At 39.5% G+C, this 19049-nt stretch overlaps 1 protein-coding gene across 1 annotated transcript in view; it reads left to right on the top strand.

Annotated features, from left to right (window-relative positions):
- The window catches only part of TTC37 (tetratricopeptide repeat domain 37), a 43629-nt gene that overhangs the window by 5869 nt on the left and 18711 nt on the right, over positions 1-19049 (top strand). The window contains exons 7-29 of the mRNA XM_033164585.1: positions 1436-1534; positions 1647-1755; positions 2673-2813; positions 3774-3875; positions 4670-4809; positions 5171-5257; positions 5357-5460; positions 5538-5664; positions 7394-7573; positions 8070-8194; positions 9130-9383; positions 10114-10216; positions 10907-11083; positions 11929-12073; positions 12246-12324; positions 12426-12487; positions 12571-12627; positions 14080-14148; positions 14881-14955; positions 15305-15446; positions 16117-16210; positions 17319-17396; positions 18697-18821. Coding sequence (XP_033020476.1) covers positions 1436-1534; positions 1647-1755; positions 2673-2813; positions 3774-3875; positions 4670-4809; positions 5171-5257; positions 5357-5460; positions 5538-5664; positions 7394-7573; positions 8070-8194; positions 9130-9383; positions 10114-10216; positions 10907-11083; positions 11929-12073; positions 12246-12324; positions 12426-12487; positions 12571-12627; positions 14080-14148; positions 14881-14955; positions 15305-15446; positions 16117-16210; positions 17319-17396; positions 18697-18821 — 2674 coding nt within the window. The remainder of the gene's footprint in view (positions 1-1435; positions 1535-1646; positions 1756-2672; positions 2814-3773; positions 3876-4669; positions 4810-5170; positions 5258-5356; positions 5461-5537; positions 5665-7393; positions 7574-8069; positions 8195-9129; positions 9384-10113; positions 10217-10906; positions 11084-11928; positions 12074-12245; positions 12325-12425; positions 12488-12570; positions 12628-14079; positions 14149-14880; positions 14956-15304; positions 15447-16116; positions 16211-17318; positions 17397-18696; positions 18822-19049) is intronic.

Genomic DNA, 19049 nt, shown 5'->3' with positions numbered 1-19049 from the left:
TTGGGGTAATTTTTTTCAATCCCTGCTTTATGTGTTTTGGCTTACTTTCACTAAATTGGTCCTTCCTGCATCTTCCCCTTAACGTGGTACATTATTTGCTTCTGTTCTGTTCTTGAATCAGACTATCTAGATGAAGCGGTTTGTATAGTTCCGGGGTGGCCAACTCCCAAGAGACTGCGATCTACTCACAGAGTTAAAAACTGGCAGTGATCTACCCCCTTTTTTGGGTTCAGGTCAAAGTTGTTGAGTTTTTTCAGGGAGGAGGTAAAAAGGGGAGCCACAGTTGTTCAGCTTCTTTGCAGGGAGCCAATGATATACCAGTGATATACTGCAGACGTCCAGTGATCTACTGGTAGATCACAATCTACCTGTTGGACATGCCTGGTAGTACATAGTTCTGAAAAACAACACCATTCTGTAAATTGACAGAAAATCTTGCTATGGATAGTGCCAATTGGCTAATGCTTGTGATGTCATGGAGACTTTCTAGCCTACACCCCAAGAGCAATTTTGCAATTGTTTTTAAAATTTGAAAATATGTATGAAGCATAGGATGAACATAGAGAGAACAAACGTTTCTATCCAGTTTCTTTCACTGGTCTTGAATGTTACCAGCACCACCTTGTGGTTGAAAGGCAGGAAATGTTTTGGCTACTTTCACCCAAAGTCAAACAGGATCATAGTGAGATCCTTTCTATTTGCCTGTCTGTCGTTTATTCATTCTGGTGATTAAAATGAACTTCAGGCATGCTCCTGGGACTGGAGATTGTAGCATGGGAAAATAAGCCATGCTGCATGCTGGACGGAAAAAGGTGAAATAGCAACTTCAGTAGCAATACACTGTATTCACAATTTTACTGTATTAGTTTGGTAATATTAGGACCAAACCTTTGCACCTAATATGTGTAACTGTATGAACTGTATGACAGTTGTTGCTTTTTTTAATAATAAAAAAGGAAAATAAAAGTTGAGGAGATCAGAGCACCAGTGTGAGCAGACTGGCTTGAAGGGAAGAGGGGAACACCCAGCTCTTACAATGACAGCTATTTATTCACTCAGTGTTCTCATTCATGGACATGGAGAAAAGATGAAGTTCATCTATTTTACCCTCCCACTGTGGGTGGGAAAGCACTTTGTGGAAGGTGTGGATCAATTTTGACAAATGGCTAGCAAGTTCCTCCCTCTGACCCCCAATGAATACTCTTCGTTAAAAAAAAATCACCACAAAAACCACACAATTACCGGTATGTGTAATGATAGCTTGGCTCTGATTATGTGTAGAAAAGAAGTATTTGCTGGCACAGTAGTAGAACTGAATCTTTTCAAACTTTTGGTGCATTAATTATCCAGAGATTGCACCATCACTTGTTAAAATCTTGCTGCATTTTGGGCTTTGTTGTTCGATATTGCAGTGTCTATACTATTTGTTTTTCAGCTCCTCAATGCATTTGAAGAGGCTGTGAATTCCTCAGACCCAATTCCAGGTGAAGAGCATCAAAAGACTTACAGAGAGTTCATTCATTGTTTGTCAAAAGTAAGGATTATTGATTTATTTTGTTGTAAGGTAAAACATCCTGCTTTAAAATTGACAGCTATCTACAGACAACTGCCTACGTTGCTAATTGCTTTTCTCCTCCTGAAATAAGTTTCCTCATGAGGATTTCAGACTGAAGAAGGCCTGTGAAGATATGATGATTTTGTATCCTGCTGCGAGTTATCCTCTGGAAGTTCTTTGCTTGCGATTCATTCAATCAGGTAAATTTTGTTTTTGTTTTTTTGTTTGTTTTTACTACAGTACTTTCTTTTATTTGACCACTGTATCTGCTGCCTTTCTGTACTTTTTTCATACATCTGAGTTGCTCTGAGATTACCTGGGAGATTTGAGTTTGTCACAGAAGAGGTTCTAAAAAGGGGGTGGGGGAGCTAAAATAAAAAACCCTAAAATTTGTTGGTGGAATTGAGCGACTCATTAAGACAGATATTGCATCTGCCCCTCCCTGTCCCTTGCACATTGTTCACCTGCTTTTTGTATGCTGTTCCAAGAGCTTTAGCTGAAGAACAGCTAATAAGTATTTTAAATAAATGAAAATAATTCTGGTGGGCATAGAAATAAAGCTGCCTTAGTGGTCTTGAAATAATCTCCTTTTCCTGTATTGCTCTGATTACCATTAATGGCAGCATTCTTGACCTCAAAAGCTTTCAAATCCTTTGGCCTCTATGTGTGTGCCATATATGCTATTGCTTCCTTTCTTTTCCATTATTTACCTTCATGTGTTCCAAGCAGCTGGTCTTTATTTATATCCAGATTTACATTCTGCCCCATTCTCAAAGCTCTGGGCAAGTAACAGTTTAACAAGCAATGTAACAAATATCGAACAAAAGGCTTGCCTAAACCTTATTAAAACAGTAAGAACTGCTAATGTAAGCATTTTTAACTTAAAGCAGCTTGCTTTTACTATCAATGGTCACTAGCCATGGTGGCTATGCTCAGCCATTGCAGTTGGAGGCTGCAATGCTTCTGAATGACACAAGGCATTCAGAATTTGTTTTGGACAACTCAGAAAATAGTATGCGACACCAGAAAAATAATATAGCGAAAACACTAGAGAGATTTTTGTTTTCTTCTCACCTTCTAAACTGTGGCCAAATGGAAATTCCTCCATGTATTCTAGGTAGTTTCACTGATGAGGCCCTGAATTGTTGTCGGAAGCTGTTGGATATTGACTCAAGAAGTGGCCCAGCCCTTATTGGATTAGGGATTCAATCTCTCCAAGAAAAAAAATATGATGAAGGTGAAAAAAAGCTAACAGAAGGTGAGCGATATGGGAAGAGGACAGTGGGTGTGTACATAATGTATATTATAGGAATAATATGCTTGAATTGGAGTGAAATGCTATCCTTGTTTTTTAGGGAGACATTATTGAGTCTGGCCAAACTACCATATATACTTGAGTATAAGCCTAGTTTTTCAGCACATTTTTTGTGCTGAAAAAGCTGCCCTCGGCTTATACTTGAGTGAGGCGGGCGGTGGGGGTGGCGAGAAAGAAGCCCTTTCTCTACGCTCGTGCCGCCACCCGCTCTCCCCAGTCAACCATTCCTTAAGAAGTGTACAAGAACGGCGGTTCTTTACTCTCCCCAGGCAGCTTGTTCCATTCCTGAACTGCTCGCATAAATGCAAACTTGGCAAAGGAAGAAGAGGAAGGAGCAGCCCAAAGGGTTGCTTTCGGGCTGCTCGTTCCTCCTCCTCCTCCACAGCGGCAAAGGTGAACCGGCTTATACTCGAGTCAATAAGCTTTCCCAGGTTTTTGTAGGAAAATTAGGTGCCTCGGTTTATATTCGGGTCGGCTTATACTCGGGTATATACGGTATCTTTTTTCTCCCAGTTAGGACTCCAATATATTCTTATATGCAATCAGTTTTTAGAATTTATGCTGTCTTTAGTACTCTACACTAGAATGTAAATTATCATTAGACACCTTTTGAGGGAAGGAGGCGTTCAAAGTTAGTTCTGAGGGACAATTTATGTCCAGTCTATATGAAATCTAATTTGTGTATTGTTGTAGGTTTGAGGTTGTTCATGTATATCAGATACTAAGATCAAATATACATAAGGCAAAACATAATAGAACAGATTACTTTTGGGGTGGGGCTATGGTTATTGTCTGGTATTCACGAATTGAAAAGTTAAATAGCATTAAAATTCTAGTAGTTGCAAGTGCCATCTGAACTCATGTGTTTAAATCATGTTACACATGCAAAATCTTTCCTGCCAGGTTTGCAGCAGACCAGCCAGTGTCCGGAAGCATGGTGTTACTTAGGAAAGGTACAAGTGAAAATGCATAAATACAAAGAAGCTGTTCTTTCTTGCAATCAAGGTAATTGCAGAGCTAAAATACAACTTCTTTAGAAAAAAGGTAGTTAAACTTTTGATAAAATATCCCAAAGGCAGGCAACAACAATATAATAATAAAAAGTAAATAAAGCAATCAAATAACTATAGAGGCAGTAGAACAGCAATTTCAAGCAGTAGTGGTAAGCTGGAATTGCAGCATTCCACTAACATGCTCAGCAGTCAAAGGCTAATCTAATAAAGGTTTTCAAGGCCTGTTTAAAAAGAATGGGCTCTTGCGTCTGGTGTATTTCTTGTGGAAGATTGGTTCCACAATCTTGATACTCATAACAGAAAAAGCCTTCTCTGCCACTGTAATTTTATAGTAGCAGGCACATGCAATAAATTGGTACTACACCTGAGTGTTTAGTATATTTAATATTTTTTCGTCAACGTTATTTCAGATTTCTATGATCCCAGATATAGTCACTCACTAATTGGGCATGCTGTATTGCTGGTTTTGTATTGTAACTCAACCTGGGATCATTTCAATGAAAGGTGGGCTTATAAATTGGGAGGGGGTGGAATACATGTTTTATATAGTTTTAATAAAATATAGGTTACAAACTGGTAGATCTTAATAGCCCTTTCTTGAAATTGCTTCATAGGATACAGATAATATGTTGATATGTCAACCACTTCTCAAGCTAGTGGTTTATTTTACAATCCATAATTGATGGGTAGTGTATTGAAAGAGCAACGTTAAACTGTACAGGCAAATACAATGTCTTTTAAACCAAGTTTAAGTCAAATAGAGAATTAGAATTCTTTCTTTGGCAGCTTTAAAGATATTGGGACAACTTAATGAATCCAGTTCCAGTCAGCAGCAGAAAAACCTTGCCCATCGCTTCAAAGCCACGGCCTTGATTAAAATCCCAGGTGTCGACTCTGCAAAAGAAGCTATAAGTTCCCTTGAACAGGTATGTGAATAGCTCCTCCCCCCCTTAAACAACTTTGGTAAATGAAATCTGCCTTAGGCTTTCGAGTTTAAGATGCTGAGGGGGCCTTTGTGCCTTTATAGTTGTAAGGAAGGAGAATTTCATTGTCTACGTTTTCCCTTCATAGTGTTTTGGTGATTGAGGAAAGCCGGTCTCTTTACTGAATACTCTGAAACTATTGTCTGTTTCTGGGCGGACAGACAGAGGAATCATTGTGTTCACAGAGTGGCAATATTATTCTACTATTTAGACTTCAGTAAGGTTTGGTTTAATAAGTATTTCTCTCACAAGGTAGCTTCAGTTTTCTGAAGATTAACATTTCAAACATGCGTTTGGTTCCTAGGTTTTGGATAGAAACAATGATCCCAAGCTTATAGCTCTTAAAGGAGAGGCCTGTCTCAATAAAGGGCTTGTTGACGAAGCTTTGAAGGTTAGTATGTCTCCCCTCCCCCCATAATACAGCCTATTTTTCAAAAATATGACATTGCTCCATATGAAACTGTAGAATTTAACACTTTTTATACTATAGATTGCACAGGAGCTTAAACAGACCCACCCAAACTTAGCGGAAGCTGACTACCTTGAAGGTTTGATTCATTATCAGCAAAAGAACTATCATCAGGCAGAAGCAAGGTAAACCCTGCTCATTTGGGGGAGAAAACTTGAAATAAACAAACAAATAAATAAATAACATACTGTTTTTTTTTTAGTTTCCAGAGAGCTATTGAAAAAGAAGCTGAAATAGCTGACTTCCATTTCTGCCTGGGCCTCACTTATTGGTTTATGAGTGAAGAGACAAGAAAAAATAAATCCAAAGCTCTGACTCAGTTTCTGAAGGTAAACCATGAGGACAGAAATGGGTTACAGCTGAACATATTTCATAATGGTTTTCCCTCTTCCAAACAGTGGTCAGCAACTTGATTACTAGCCTGTGGGAAAATCAAGGGCAGAGTGAAGGAACCGAGGAGCCAAATCTTTCTCCTTACGTGTTCCTCCCGGTTCTGGAATGTTCCAGATGAACACACAGTGGTTATCATGAGAAGGAAAGGGAATTGTGAGAGATGCGACCTATGTGTTTCAGGTTGTTCCTGCCACACCCATTAGAAGCTAGTGGTGCGGAAGTTAGCTGCTTCCAAAAGGTTCCTGTAAGCCCCCTTGAGGTGATAAATGAGGGGAACGAATACAAATCTCCATGCTACTTATTAAGCCTCAGAAGAGTTTGTTGACATAGTGTCAGTGGTATTCCCACTCCGCTATAAAACAACATCAAAAAGATGTTGCCCCAAGGAGCTTACCATTTACCGTATTGGCCTGAATGTTGTTGTTGTTGTCGTTCAGTCGTGTCCGACTCTTTGTGACCCCATGGACCAGAGCACGCCAGGCACGCCTATCTTTCACTGCCTCTCGCAGTTTGGCCAAACTCATGTTAGTAGCTTCGAGAACACTGTCCAACCATCTCATCCTCTGTCGTCCCCTTCTCCTTGTGCCCTCCATCTTTCCCAACACCAGGGTCTTTTCCAGGGAGTCTTCTGTTCTCATGAGGTGGCCAAAGTACTGGAGCCTCAACTTCAGGATCTGTCCTTCTAGTGAGCACTCGGGGCCAATTTCCTTGCGAATGGATAGGTTTGATCTTCTTGCAGTCCATGGGACTCTCAAGAGTCTCCTCCAGCACCATAATTCAAAAGCATCAATTCTTCGGCGATCAGCCTTCTTTATGGTCCGGCTCTCACCTGAATGTAAGCCTCATCTTTTCCCCACATTCCGATCATGAAAAGTTAAAGTGCGGCATATATTTGCGACCTTACGGTATGCAGCCAGGAGCGTGGGGCAAACAGTGCCAGGAATGCGGCGAAGCTTATATTCGGGTAATTTTATATGGCCTATATTTGAGTATTTTTTTCCATTTTTCTTTTCCCTCCAATTTTAAAGGTATATTCAAGTGTGGCTTATATTTGGGCCCAGTGCTTTTTTGTTTTGTATTAGAAATGAGGACAGAGTGTTAAGTTAATGTCTCCACAGAAAACACGAATTCTTAGTGATTTTAAACGTGAGATTGAAATTTCATTATTTCCTTGCATTTCTTCCTTCCTTCCCTTCATTAATGTTTTTTATTTAAAAGATTTATGAGCTTGCCACTTCAAGGGAGCCTCCAACTTTAGAAACATTAACAACAATAATAAAACATAGCAGTAAAACAGTGGTGTACAAAACTAGTTGGTTAGTAAACAAACCAACCAACCATTAAATCACAGCAGCATAATAAAACCTACACACTCATCCACATTTTAAAAAGGTCTGGTAAATAAAAAAAAAGACTTCATCTGCAGCTGAAGGTTGCTGGAAGGTCTGGAATCCACAACGGAGATAGCCCTTTTCCCATTCACCACCCATCTTGCTCTTGATAGTGGGGGCACCCAGAGAAAGGTGCCAAAGGTGTGGACAGGAGATTATGAGAGAAGGTGCTCTTTTGGTGTCCTTTTTGTTAGTTTTTGTTTCCTCAGCTGGCACGTGCCTGCATATGAAAATGATGGATTGAAATATACTGAGTTGTTGTTTTTCTTCACAGGCAGCAAAACTGGACAATTACCTGGGAAGTGCTTTCCACTACTTAGGTCAATACTACAGGGATATAGCTGGAGATAAAAACAGAGCACTTGGCTGCTATAAAAAGGCTCTTGAAAAAGATAGAACGGATGGAGAAGCTGGAGCAGCGGTAGTGGACTTAAGCACCGAGCTTGGAGACTTGGTACTGTAATAAGTTGGAGCATTTTAATCAGAATAGCTGTAAAATGCAAACATTTCATAAACATTTTCTCTTCTTGAATGTTTTATCACCTATCACTGATGTTGCAAAGGGTTGTTTTACCTTATTTTGCATACATTCTCACTCGAATTAAATTGTCACTGTTTGAATGTCTTTCATTTCCTTCTGACCTCACTGCTTACAACCCCTACATGTGAATAAATACCTACAGCTGAGAATTACACTTTATGCAGCTGAAGCTTATCTTTAAGATGCCCCAACTCAACACCATAGCAAAAAGAACAAACACTGCTACCCCTCTGGCTATAGTTCAGAAATCTTCTCTGGGTTTGCTTGATTCTGTTACAGTAGTAGGAACGCTGAGAAACTGCTTCAGAGACTCATACTTAAACTGAAATGTGCTTACACTTTTGTCTGTTCTTTGTAATTACATATGCACAGATAATAAACTATTCATAACCTTATATTTGTACATTAGCAAACTGCCCTTGCCATCTTGACGGAGGTAACAGAACGAGCAAGTGCCGGGAGAGCAAAATGGGCCTGGCTTCGTCGTGGACTTCACTACTTAAGAGCTGGTCAACATTCGCAAGCAGTGGCAGAGTAAGAGAATAATTGTATTTCAGTGTCTTCTGAAAAAGGCAAGTTAAACAGATGATCTGATAATACCCATGTACATTTTTTTAAAAATGGCAAATCCTCTATGAATTTGACTGCTTGCTGCTGAATTGCAGTAACAGTTACAAACAACTTGCCTTTTCTTCTGTCTTTGCAAAACATTTGAGGTGCAATACCGCACTTTTTAGTTACGAAAGGCTCACACTGGACTGTATCCCGCCTAATCTCTCCCTAAGCAGTGCCTCTGTGCATGGGTTGCTGCTGCTAATGCAAGCATGTTGCAGCTTGACAGGGTCATTCAGTAACAGCTTCCTGCGTCTTGCCAACAGCATCTTATTGCAAGCTTATTGCCAGCCAGCCAGCCACAGCCCCACAGCAGCAGCAGCAACTCAGGAACCTTGAGGATGGAAGGATAACATGCAAAAAAAATATTTTTTTTTGAATGGCCTCTGCAAATTGTGACAAGTTTGGAGGCTGAAGGTGGGGTAGGGTTGTCATGGAGCTCCTAGGCAACCTTGCTATACTCTGTGAATGCAGGGTGCAGGATTCTGCCTTTGTACAGAAATTGGACATGGCCATCTAAACTTGGTTTTTTAAAAGTGTAAGTTACTTGGAGACTTTTTAGGTAACAAGTGACTAATATATGTAATGATGATGATGATGATGATGAACCTGGCAGCTTCCATAGCATTCTTGCACGAGTCCCAGTGTACTGAATGCACTGCTTTTGTGAAGACGTGGTTTCCCCCAAAATGAACCATTGGTACATCTTAAAAACCAAAAACAAAACTAGTGTAAATTCTGTTTCAAATCGGTAGCCCCCAATAGTAGCCTGTTTAGTTACTTGGGGCTGTGATGGAGGATTTAACAAAAGCAGCCCGAACACTTCTGAATATAAACTACTATTCCAATGTGCCCAGTTTGCAGGCAGCTCTGCGAGCAGATCCAAAGGATCCCAACTGTTGGGAATCTCTAGGAGAGGCCTATCTGAGCAGAGGCGGCTACACAACTGCATTGAAGTCTTTCAGGAAGGCCAGAGAACTGAACCCCAAGTCTATATATAGCATCTATAAGGCAGCAGCAATTGAACAGATTCTAGGAAAATATAAAGATGCTATTGCAGAATATCAGCACATCTTGAAGAAATCAAAGGATTATGTCCCTGCGCTGAAAGGTATTCATGTTTTGTTTTGTTTTTGTTGGGTACAAAGATATACACTATATATATTTACTACGTCTACAGAGTTAGGTTGGTGGGGAACCACTGACCCTCCAGATATTGTTGGACTACAGTTCCCATAATTCCTGACTGTTCCCCATGCTGGCTGGATCTGATGGGAACTGGAGTTCAACAATACCTGGGAGGGTCACAAGTGGCCCAGCACTGGTATAGGTGATTGGAAGTCAGTATAGCTAATTTAGAAGCGAGAGAAAGCGGTAGTCTGTTCTTGAGACACAAGGGAAGAGTATTTTGTAGAAATCTGCCTATTTTGGAGCTATGCATTGTTAACCTCTGACATACCTTAAATATGTGGGAGATTAACAAATAGCTAGCAGAAGTACTTTCTAACAAAAATCAAGAGGAGAATTCATTCACTTGCTTAATTCTGCCATCATTCTACATCTTGAATGAGGAAGGAGGTAAAGATATCCCTCACCCCTTAGTTCCTTGTATTCACTTATTTGGAAATAACTTGCACGTATATGTGATACTAATATCCTCATCATTCTTAGCTTATTGCTGTATTTCTGGTAATGTGCATCTAAGGATTTTAAAATTATGCTAAATATGCATAGTGTCCATCAAATGGTTTTCCAGCATCAGCCATTGTATGAGACTTAGGAGCTTAGTTCATCCTTCTTGCATTTTTACCGCACATTAACAGGCCATTAGTTCTATTCAGGTCTGGGAGAGTGTTATCTCATGATGGCCAAGACTGCCCTTGCTGATTACCTGGATGGGAAAGCCCTGGACTACATAGAACAATCTCTTGGCTTTTTAGCAAGGTTAGTGTTCGTATATTTAATCTCCTTTAGCAGCTTAAGGGTTGCCTTATTTCAACAAACAATATCAATTTTAAACAGTAAAGTAGTAGCAAACTCACAAACGAGAGCTGAATCTTATAAATGATAAAGGTCAATATATCCGGACATGGCCAAACATGGCCTTCCAGCTGTTTTGGGAGTACATTTCCCATCATCCCAGACCACTGGTCCTGTTAGCTAGGGATGATGGGAGTTGTAGTCCCAAAAGAGCTGGAGGGCCAAGTTTGGCCATGCCTGAATATACAAACCATTTCCTATTTGTTTCAGCATTGGAGGTAAAATGCATCCTCATGCCTGTTTTGAAAGAAGTTCCCAGCATTGACGGGGAATGACGAAGCCCATGTGCTCATTGGAATTTCCATAGATTTGGGGATCAGAAAGATGGGCAGAAATCCAGAAAGAGTTGAATGCAGCTAAGTCTCATTAAACTCAGTAACTGGATGTTAAGAATTAACTGTAGAGTGTGTTGAGGCATATAGATGAAATCCAGCACCATTGGTTTTTCTTCACAAGTTGATACTTGGGGTATTTTTAGGCGTGTAAGGAGAATGCTTTTTTGTCATCTGAGAAGGTTTTAGCTTTATCTTTTGTAAAAGGTAGCAGGTAAATTAGATGGACTCCACTTTTGTGATTTTTCTTCCTCCTTTTCAGAGCAGCAAAGCATCGTCCTGAAGTATCCTGCCTTTGGAAAATGCTTGGAGATGCCTGTAGTAGTGTTTCTGTCATTTCGCCATCCAAAGTGAATGTGAAAGTTTTAGGATTCCTTATTGGTCAGAACACAGACAAATGTGTGTTAAAGAAAAGTGACCTGCTCAGTCTGGGAGGAAGGTAATGTATAGTGTGTGTTATAAAATATTCTACGGCCTATAAGTCTGGATGCTTTCACATGAACTGCTTTGCTAGCACAAACCAGAGAACTGTAATCTCAAAGCTAAGGAGGAGAAATTAATAGACTGCAGTTTTGAAACTAACCACCCCCTCTTCCCCTGGAAGTGCTTAACATTGCTCTCCTGTGCTTTGAGGAAATTTCAGTGACTTTGGGTGGCAGCCTTTGCTCTGATTCCCCCCTTACTTCAGTCATATTTTCATGTCTAGCAAACAACATACCTTACATCAAATAAAATATTTAACAGATCTGGAAGCAAAGGGTATAAAGACTGAATGTGGGCATACAGTTGTGAACCAGCAGCCTGTATAGCTACTGTCTAGAATCCCCAAATGTTAGATTATGCATGCCTTGGGTAAACAGGGAGAGGAGAAGGTCCCAAGAGATGAAGAGAGGGAAATAACTTAGGCCTTGGTTCTGGCACTCCACCTGCTCAGCTGCAGCCCAGGCAACATATTTTGGCTCTTTTATTGCTTGCCTTTAGAATGTGTGGCTTTACAATTCTTCAGTATCAAATTTGCCCCCAAATTGATGCCATGTGGGCCAAGGTGTATTCAGATTTCTCGCTGTCTAACTGTCACTACATTGAACAGCGTTGCTCTCAAGTATGATGCTTGTGTAATGTTCCTTTCTCTCTTTCCTTAAAGGCATTTGTATTCAGGAAGACAGGATAGAAATACAACAACCTTTGACAGCATCACTGAATTAATGTTTGTTTTTTTTAACTTTCCCATCTGTTTTGCTGATACAAATCACTCTATTAATTTTGTGATTTATATTTCTGTAGGTGTTATGGTAGAGGATTAAAACTGATGTCTTCCCCAAATACGTGGTGTGATCTTGGGATAAACTACTATCATCAAGCACAGCACCTTACGGAAATGGGCAGTAACAAGAATGAGATTAGTGAGCTGCTAGAGAAATCTGTACAGGTAATTTTAAAAAACCTTCTTGTTCTTTAATACAGTTTACACTAATGGACCTATCACTATTAGGAGTATTTCTAAGCTATGGCTATTAAAAAACAAAAACAAGCCCTGTTGGGATAACACACAAAACATTTAACATATTGAATTACAGCACTTCACTCTCAATCTCTTCCAGTGTCTTAAAAAATCTGTGAGGCTAGACAGTAACAACCATCTATACTGGAATGCTTTGGGTGTGGTGGCCTGTTGCAAAGGTACATTTCAAAGTAAAACTTCTAAAATACAGTCCTTCTCTTAATTACTCAAAGTTCTGTTGAATATAGCAGAGGATGTTATAATTCGATCTGTCTTTCAGGTGTTGGAAACTTTGTCCTTGCACAACATGCATTCATCAAATCTATTCAAGCTGAACAAATTGTAAGTGTTCTACACAAGTGCACCTGTTCCAAAGGAGATTCAGTAATGTTAAATTTAATTTTTGTAACCTTTGTTTTGTCTAGAATGTTGTTGCCTGGACCAATTTGGGAGTCTTGTACTTAACAACTGGAAACATAGAGGTAAATAAGTATGAGTGCATATGCAACCTGTTCCAAAGACAAGAGTCATAAATGGAAGGACTTAAGTGATGTGCCAACTGTAAAAAAATAATAGTTTCTGTATTCCTGTTTTAGTGTGCTTATCAGACCATTTAAACACCAAAATGTCACTGTCAGTGTTAACCAAGGTATATTTATTGGGATGAAGAACATAGCCATTGAACATGCCTTGCCAGCATTATCAATAGCTTGTCTGTCTCTCAAGATGTCATAAAAGCCTTTCGGAGACTGTGGCAACAAAAACCTTTAAAACTTTAACACACTCTTTTAAATTGTATTTATTTTATTTATTTATTGAATTTGTTAGTTGCTTTATCTTGCCCAGGGCAACCCCAACCAACTTACAAACAAACAAACAAAACTACACATAAATACATTAAAACCAAAAGGAAAAAGAGAAGCATTAAAAAAATATCACTAATAGACAATGAAGGTGCCGGGCGAGCCTCATTGGGGAGCGCATTCCACAAATAAGGAGCCATCACAGGAAGGGCTGTTCTCATGTTGCCACCCACTAGACCTCTTGTGGAGGAAAAAGTACAAGGAGTTGAAGGATGCATTATATTGAAAGATGAACCAAAATAGGAAGAGGAGTAAATTGTGGTATCAAAAAGGGTGGTTCTGTGAAGGGAGAAGAGTTAACAGACCAGGACTATGCTTGATAAGAAACAGAGAAATAACTTGTGAAGATAAAAAGTCAGGCCTTGCTTGCCTTTAGTTCCTAAGAGAGTTCATGCTTCCCTACCAATTTCTTAAGTTTTCACAGTTATAAATTAGGCAAGCTGACTTTTGTTAATTGCTGCTGTTTTGCACAGAAAACAAGGATCTCTTCTTGGGAGAACTAATGCTAGTCTCTGGCCTCCATTTCAGACTTCTGTGCTTTGTGTAATATTTTTTTATAATTGTCTTATAATTTTTTTTATAATTTTTTATATTGTCTTATTTGATGACCAATTTTCTGCTTACTAGAGATACTGGCAAAGCTCACTGTATCCAGGCACATATGCGAGCTTTTTCATTAGTTCATGGGGGGGATAGAAAATGATATTTTAAAAATATTTACAATATCCAGGTTACCACACATTATCACTGGCGTAGGGGGCGGGGCACCCCGGGCAGCGCGATCCCGGTAGGGTTCCATCTCGGCTGCCCCCAGAATGTGTGTCACGCCCCTACGGGTGGCGCGCCACGCCCCCAGAACACGCGCCAGCCCCGCCCTTGCCTGCTTCCCGCCCCCGGTGCCAGAGCATGAAGCTCTGCCACTGCACATTATAACATTACCTTACATTATTTGTAAGTCAAACATGAGAGGAAGGAACAATTTCACTTGTATCTTGTAAAAATACTTGGTGACATTCTCAGCCACTGTCAGCTAATTTAACACTTCTGTATCAATTTTATATATTCTTCCAGCAAGCACATGAAGCCTTCAAAGTAGCCCAGTCCCTAGAACCCTCCTATCTAACATGTTGGATTGGGCAGGTAAGATGTTAAGCAACTTCTTTCAGCCTTGCATATATATATGATTATGATTATATTGAAACTGAATCTGATTGATCTGCAAGTTAAGTTACTGCATATGAGTGCTGGCTTACCATAAAACCTGGCTTTCTAAAAAGACTTCCTCACTATTACCTTTCTTTTTCATTCAAATTCTAGTTCATTGTATTCTCCTACTTCTCTTGTTGTCACCTATTCTTTTATAGTGAAACTGGCAGAAATGGATTTTGTGGCATTTCCACACTGTGCCAAGATATTGCTGTGCCTCTGGTTGTTGTTCAGAGACTGTAGCAGCACCATTCAGAACGCAGTTGAACTCAAAGTACAGACCCTGAAATACAGGCTGCAGCACCATCAATTTGCATTAGCGCGATAGTATAAAGATGGGTGTGCACCACTGCAGCTAAAATGGTCTCCTATACCCAGGCAACCAGGGCAGAGGACATTTCCTCTGTGCAAGGAATCTAATCACCCATGCATCCAAATCCTAGTGCTCAGAGTACTAGCCTACAGGATTGGGAGTGTTACTCTTGAGGACCTAACTAGAACTGGCTGCACTGAATTTTAGTTCTATCATAGATGAATTTAGCAACTGATGGTGACAACCTGTAGTGAGGAAAAAGATAGGAATAAGCTATTTATAAAGAGGAACAAAGCTGGTGCGTGTTATGTCAAATCAATGAGCTATTTCCCCCCTTTGCTTTTCCCCCTCAGGCGCTCATTGCAGAAACTGTAGGCAGCTATGAAACAATGGACCTCTTCAGGCATACCACTGAACTCCGCATGCATGTAAGCACTTGACCCTGTTTCAGGTTGCAGACCATTAAACAGGAAGCCGAGGGACTGTCCCAAGGCTGCCACTAGAATTTCCCATGTTCCTGGTGCACTTTGTTCAGGTGTATTATATGGATCTTCTGGAACATGGTGGCTGAGTTTGTTTCAGAGTGCTGTACTGTACGTGGAATACGTTTGGGGCTTTAGCCAAATGAACGAAATGACTGGCATTTGGCTCAAACAGTATTGATCCAGGTGCTTTCTATACATTTCAGATAAGTATAAGCTTAAAACCAGGAGTAAAAGAATTAAGGCTTCCTAGTTGTGCAGTTATTAACTTCACTTGTGTTTTCTGTTCAATCAGACTGAAGGGGCAAAAGGTTATGCCCACTGGGTGTGCTCAACCCTGCAAGATAAAACCAACCGAAACACTGAATTGTATAAGTACAATATTCTTCAAATGAATGCTATTCCAACAGCACAGATTGCTCTGACCAAATACACAGGTAAATTTCTCCCATGTTTAAAGCAGCTGTCTATTTTCTCTTTCCTTGTAATCAGGGATGTCACTTATTTAAACCTCAGTCGAGCCAATCACTGAAAATGGAACCCAGTGGTTTATTAAGTTATGCATTATTTGCTTTCTTGGTGGCTGCTCCCAGACTTTGGAAAACCTTCTCTAGAGAAGTGGCTCCCTCCTTGTTGTCCTTTCTCTGGCAGGTGTAGACTTTCTTGTTCCAACTGGCTTTTAATGAAAGGGCTGGCGCTGTGTTGTTTTTATTGTAATTATTGGTGTCGTTTAAGCAGATTTTATATATGTATATAGTATTAATTCTGTCAATATTTAATAGTTTTCAATTATTGTATTTATTTTTATCTGTAAGCTGCCTTGAGTCCCATTAAGGGGGGGGAGGCAGGGTATAAATAAATATGTAATAATGATAATAATAAAAACTGTGAAAGTATGGGGGAGAGGACTACTATTATGATGACTATTTTATTATTAGGCTGTGTGCCGGTATGCTTTTTATTATGCTTTTATTATAGATGTTCTGTAATGTGTTTTTAATGTTGTGCACATTAAAGGGTGGTATAGAAATTGAAATAATAATAATAATAATAATAATAGTTTTTTTCTTTTCATTTTGTTTATGTGTGGATCATTTGTTATTTCAGAAAGAATCCAAAACGATGCATGTGCCTTCATAATGCTTGGTTATTTGAATGAATATCTCCAGCTGAAAAAGCAGGCCGTAGATGCCTACCAAAGGTAAACTGCTGAACAACAAGGGATCCTCTCTGGCAGATCATAACAAAAGGGCAGGTCTATACAGGAGAAGGCATTATTTCAGGTATTCCGGGTATGGATAGGGCTTTGTAAGTCAGTAAAAGTAAATTGAAGAGGATTGGGCTCAGTAGCATGCAAGCAGCTGGTGCAATTCTTTCAGAACTGGTGTTGCATGTTCCCAGCTCACCCCAGATATAGGAATTAGATATGCTAAAAATGATCATAATATAGACAAAATCAACACTTTAAAAAACAATTAGACGTCATAAAGTTACATGTTTGGATAGGCTTGCCTAAACAGATACAGTGGTACCTCATGTTACGCACGCGATCCGTTCCGGATCGTGCTATGTAACATGGGCGTGCTTAACACGAACGCACCCCCCCCCAAAAAAAACCAAAAAACTGGAATTTCATGCGTTTCTGCGCACCTGTGCGTCGTGCGCGCTCCGGGGAGGACTACTGGGTCATGGAGGTCCGTAAGTTGAACGTACACAACATGGAGCGTACGCAACTCGAGGTATGACTGTAATAAAAAATAATAAAAATTCCTTCCAGTAGCACCTTAGAGACCAACTAAGTTTAGAACAAACTTAGCTGTTCTCTAAGGTGCTACTGGAAGGAAAAAAAAAATTCCCCGACTACGGCAGACCAACACGGCTACCTACCTGTAACTAAACAGATAAGTTTTAGCATTGAAAGCAATACAATTAATGTGCCTAATATTAATCTGCCTAATATTAATCGGCAGGGAGTTTCAGAGAATAGCTGCTGTCACACTAGATGAAGATTGATTATGTGCAAGTGTGAAACGAACATTATTTAAATCTGAATCCTGCTTCATCTGCAGTGCTCAAGGAAGATTATAAGATAATTGGAAAGATGAAGTAATAAATAATGAAATAATGGTTTTGTCAAAAAATGCAATAAAATGGTATTCCCCCCCCTTTCTCCATGGGGCTTGCATACCTGAGAGATTTTTTTTTAAATTTTAATTACTAGAATCAAGCCCTAGTTCTTAAACTTTGGAAAAAGCGATCTTACTGACATAAGTATGTAGAATTTTGAACCTCTTATTTTTTACATTCAGGGCAGTTCTGCTGTTGAAAAATTCTGAAGATAAAGAGAAATACTGTATAGCAATGAGAAATTATGGCAGAGCACTGTGGTAAGTCTGCTTATTTTTGGACAAATTGTTATTTCAATCTTCACCTAAAATTAAGAACTCTTATTCGCAAAAACCTTTTAATAATGAACATGACTCTTACTGCATTCACACATTGTGCTTCTACTAGGTTATGGTATTCCTGTGTCACTTGATGTAATACATTTTCATACTAATAATCCATTAAGACATAATTTAGCATATATCAAACCTGGGATCTCCATTGAGCTATGAAACTCACTAAGGGACCAGTCGTCCTCTCTCATTCCAACCTACCTTACAGGGTCCTTGTGAGGATAAAACGGAGAACAATGTACTCTGCCTTGAGATTCTTGGAGGAAAGGCAGGATCTAAGTAGTAAATGAATAATGAGGAATCCACCAGTATTTTAATTACTGAGATTTTCTGCTGTTTTCAAGGGGTGCAATTGGAAATGGTTTGACTTGCATTAAGCAATTGCTCTTATTAGAAGATTGCTTCATCTGCTTTATTAATTCCGTAATTGATTCCAGACATTAATAGCCAAGATGCAAGCAGAGCAAATGGCATTCTCCTTTGGATCGCAGCCTATGCTTAGAACTTGAATTGCTGAGTGTCAGTGTTTGGATATTAGTTTTTGACTAGATGGGTATATATTTTGTATCATGGGTGATTGATTGATTGTTTGATTTATACAGTGCCACAAGTGTGTATGGGAGGTCCCAGCCCCAGTTTAAAAATTGGCATGGGAAACAACAGAGAACAGGTAGGGTAGGGGACACAGAGAGGTAACATGTGGTTGTTTCAGTTGCATGTGCTTAGGCTTAATTGCAGTCTGAGTTAGAATAGGGTGTGGGAACTAGGCAGTTCTACCCAAGGCTTCATGGAAAAGGTGGGCTTTGAAGAAGGATTTGAAGGAAGGAAGACTGAGGGTGTTGTTTTTTTACCTTGGTTCCTTGTATTCTGATTGCATTTTAAATCTCATAAATAATACATTTTCAAAGTTCTTCAGTGGAGAAGCAATTTTTAAGGTAGCCACGATTCAAACACGTGGCTTCACAATTCAAGATCAGCACCTTAAATTATACTCCCATGCCTCTCTCTTTATAGCAGTATTCCATTTTGAAGCAATTCTACATCATTTCTGGAGGTGAATCGACTAATGCACTAAGTGTTGCTCACAAATGAACTACTGCATCATGTGGGTAGCATTTGCTCCTTATAGTTTTTTATGGATCTCGATTGCACCAAACCATTTGTTGTGAGCTCATAATTAGGCCTGAAATGGATATGAATGAGTTTTGTTCTTTTTCCTTCTTGAAAGTGCTCTAGGTCATTATGATGATGCCATCCAGGCTTACTTGTTGACTCGTCTCACAGAATTTGATGATATTTTAGGAATTGCCCAGGCTTACTTCAAGAAAGGACATTTCCAAGAAAGTCAGAAGGGTAAGTGTTGCACATACATAGCATCTCTTCAGGGTAATTAGTATGAATTTGCAATGTTAACTGGATTATATTGTGATGTAGAAACATGCATTAAGATCACAATGTTTTGGGTTCCCCCCCCCCCTATAGATAATCTTCTCTCAAATACCTTTCTAATGCATACAAATGATACCTTTTCTCTTCATACAAGTGAGATGCACTGCAGATTGGTCCATTCAGTTGACCCAA

The sequence above is a fragment of the Lacerta agilis genome, chromosome 11, assembly GCF_009819535.1.
Source record: "Lacerta agilis isolate rLacAgi1 chromosome 11, rLacAgi1.pri, whole genome shotgun sequence".
Classification (NCBI taxonomy): domain Eukaryota; kingdom Metazoa; phylum Chordata; class Lepidosauria; order Squamata; family Lacertidae; genus Lacerta; species Lacerta agilis.
This window is presented reverse-complemented; position numbering and strand designations above follow the sequence as displayed.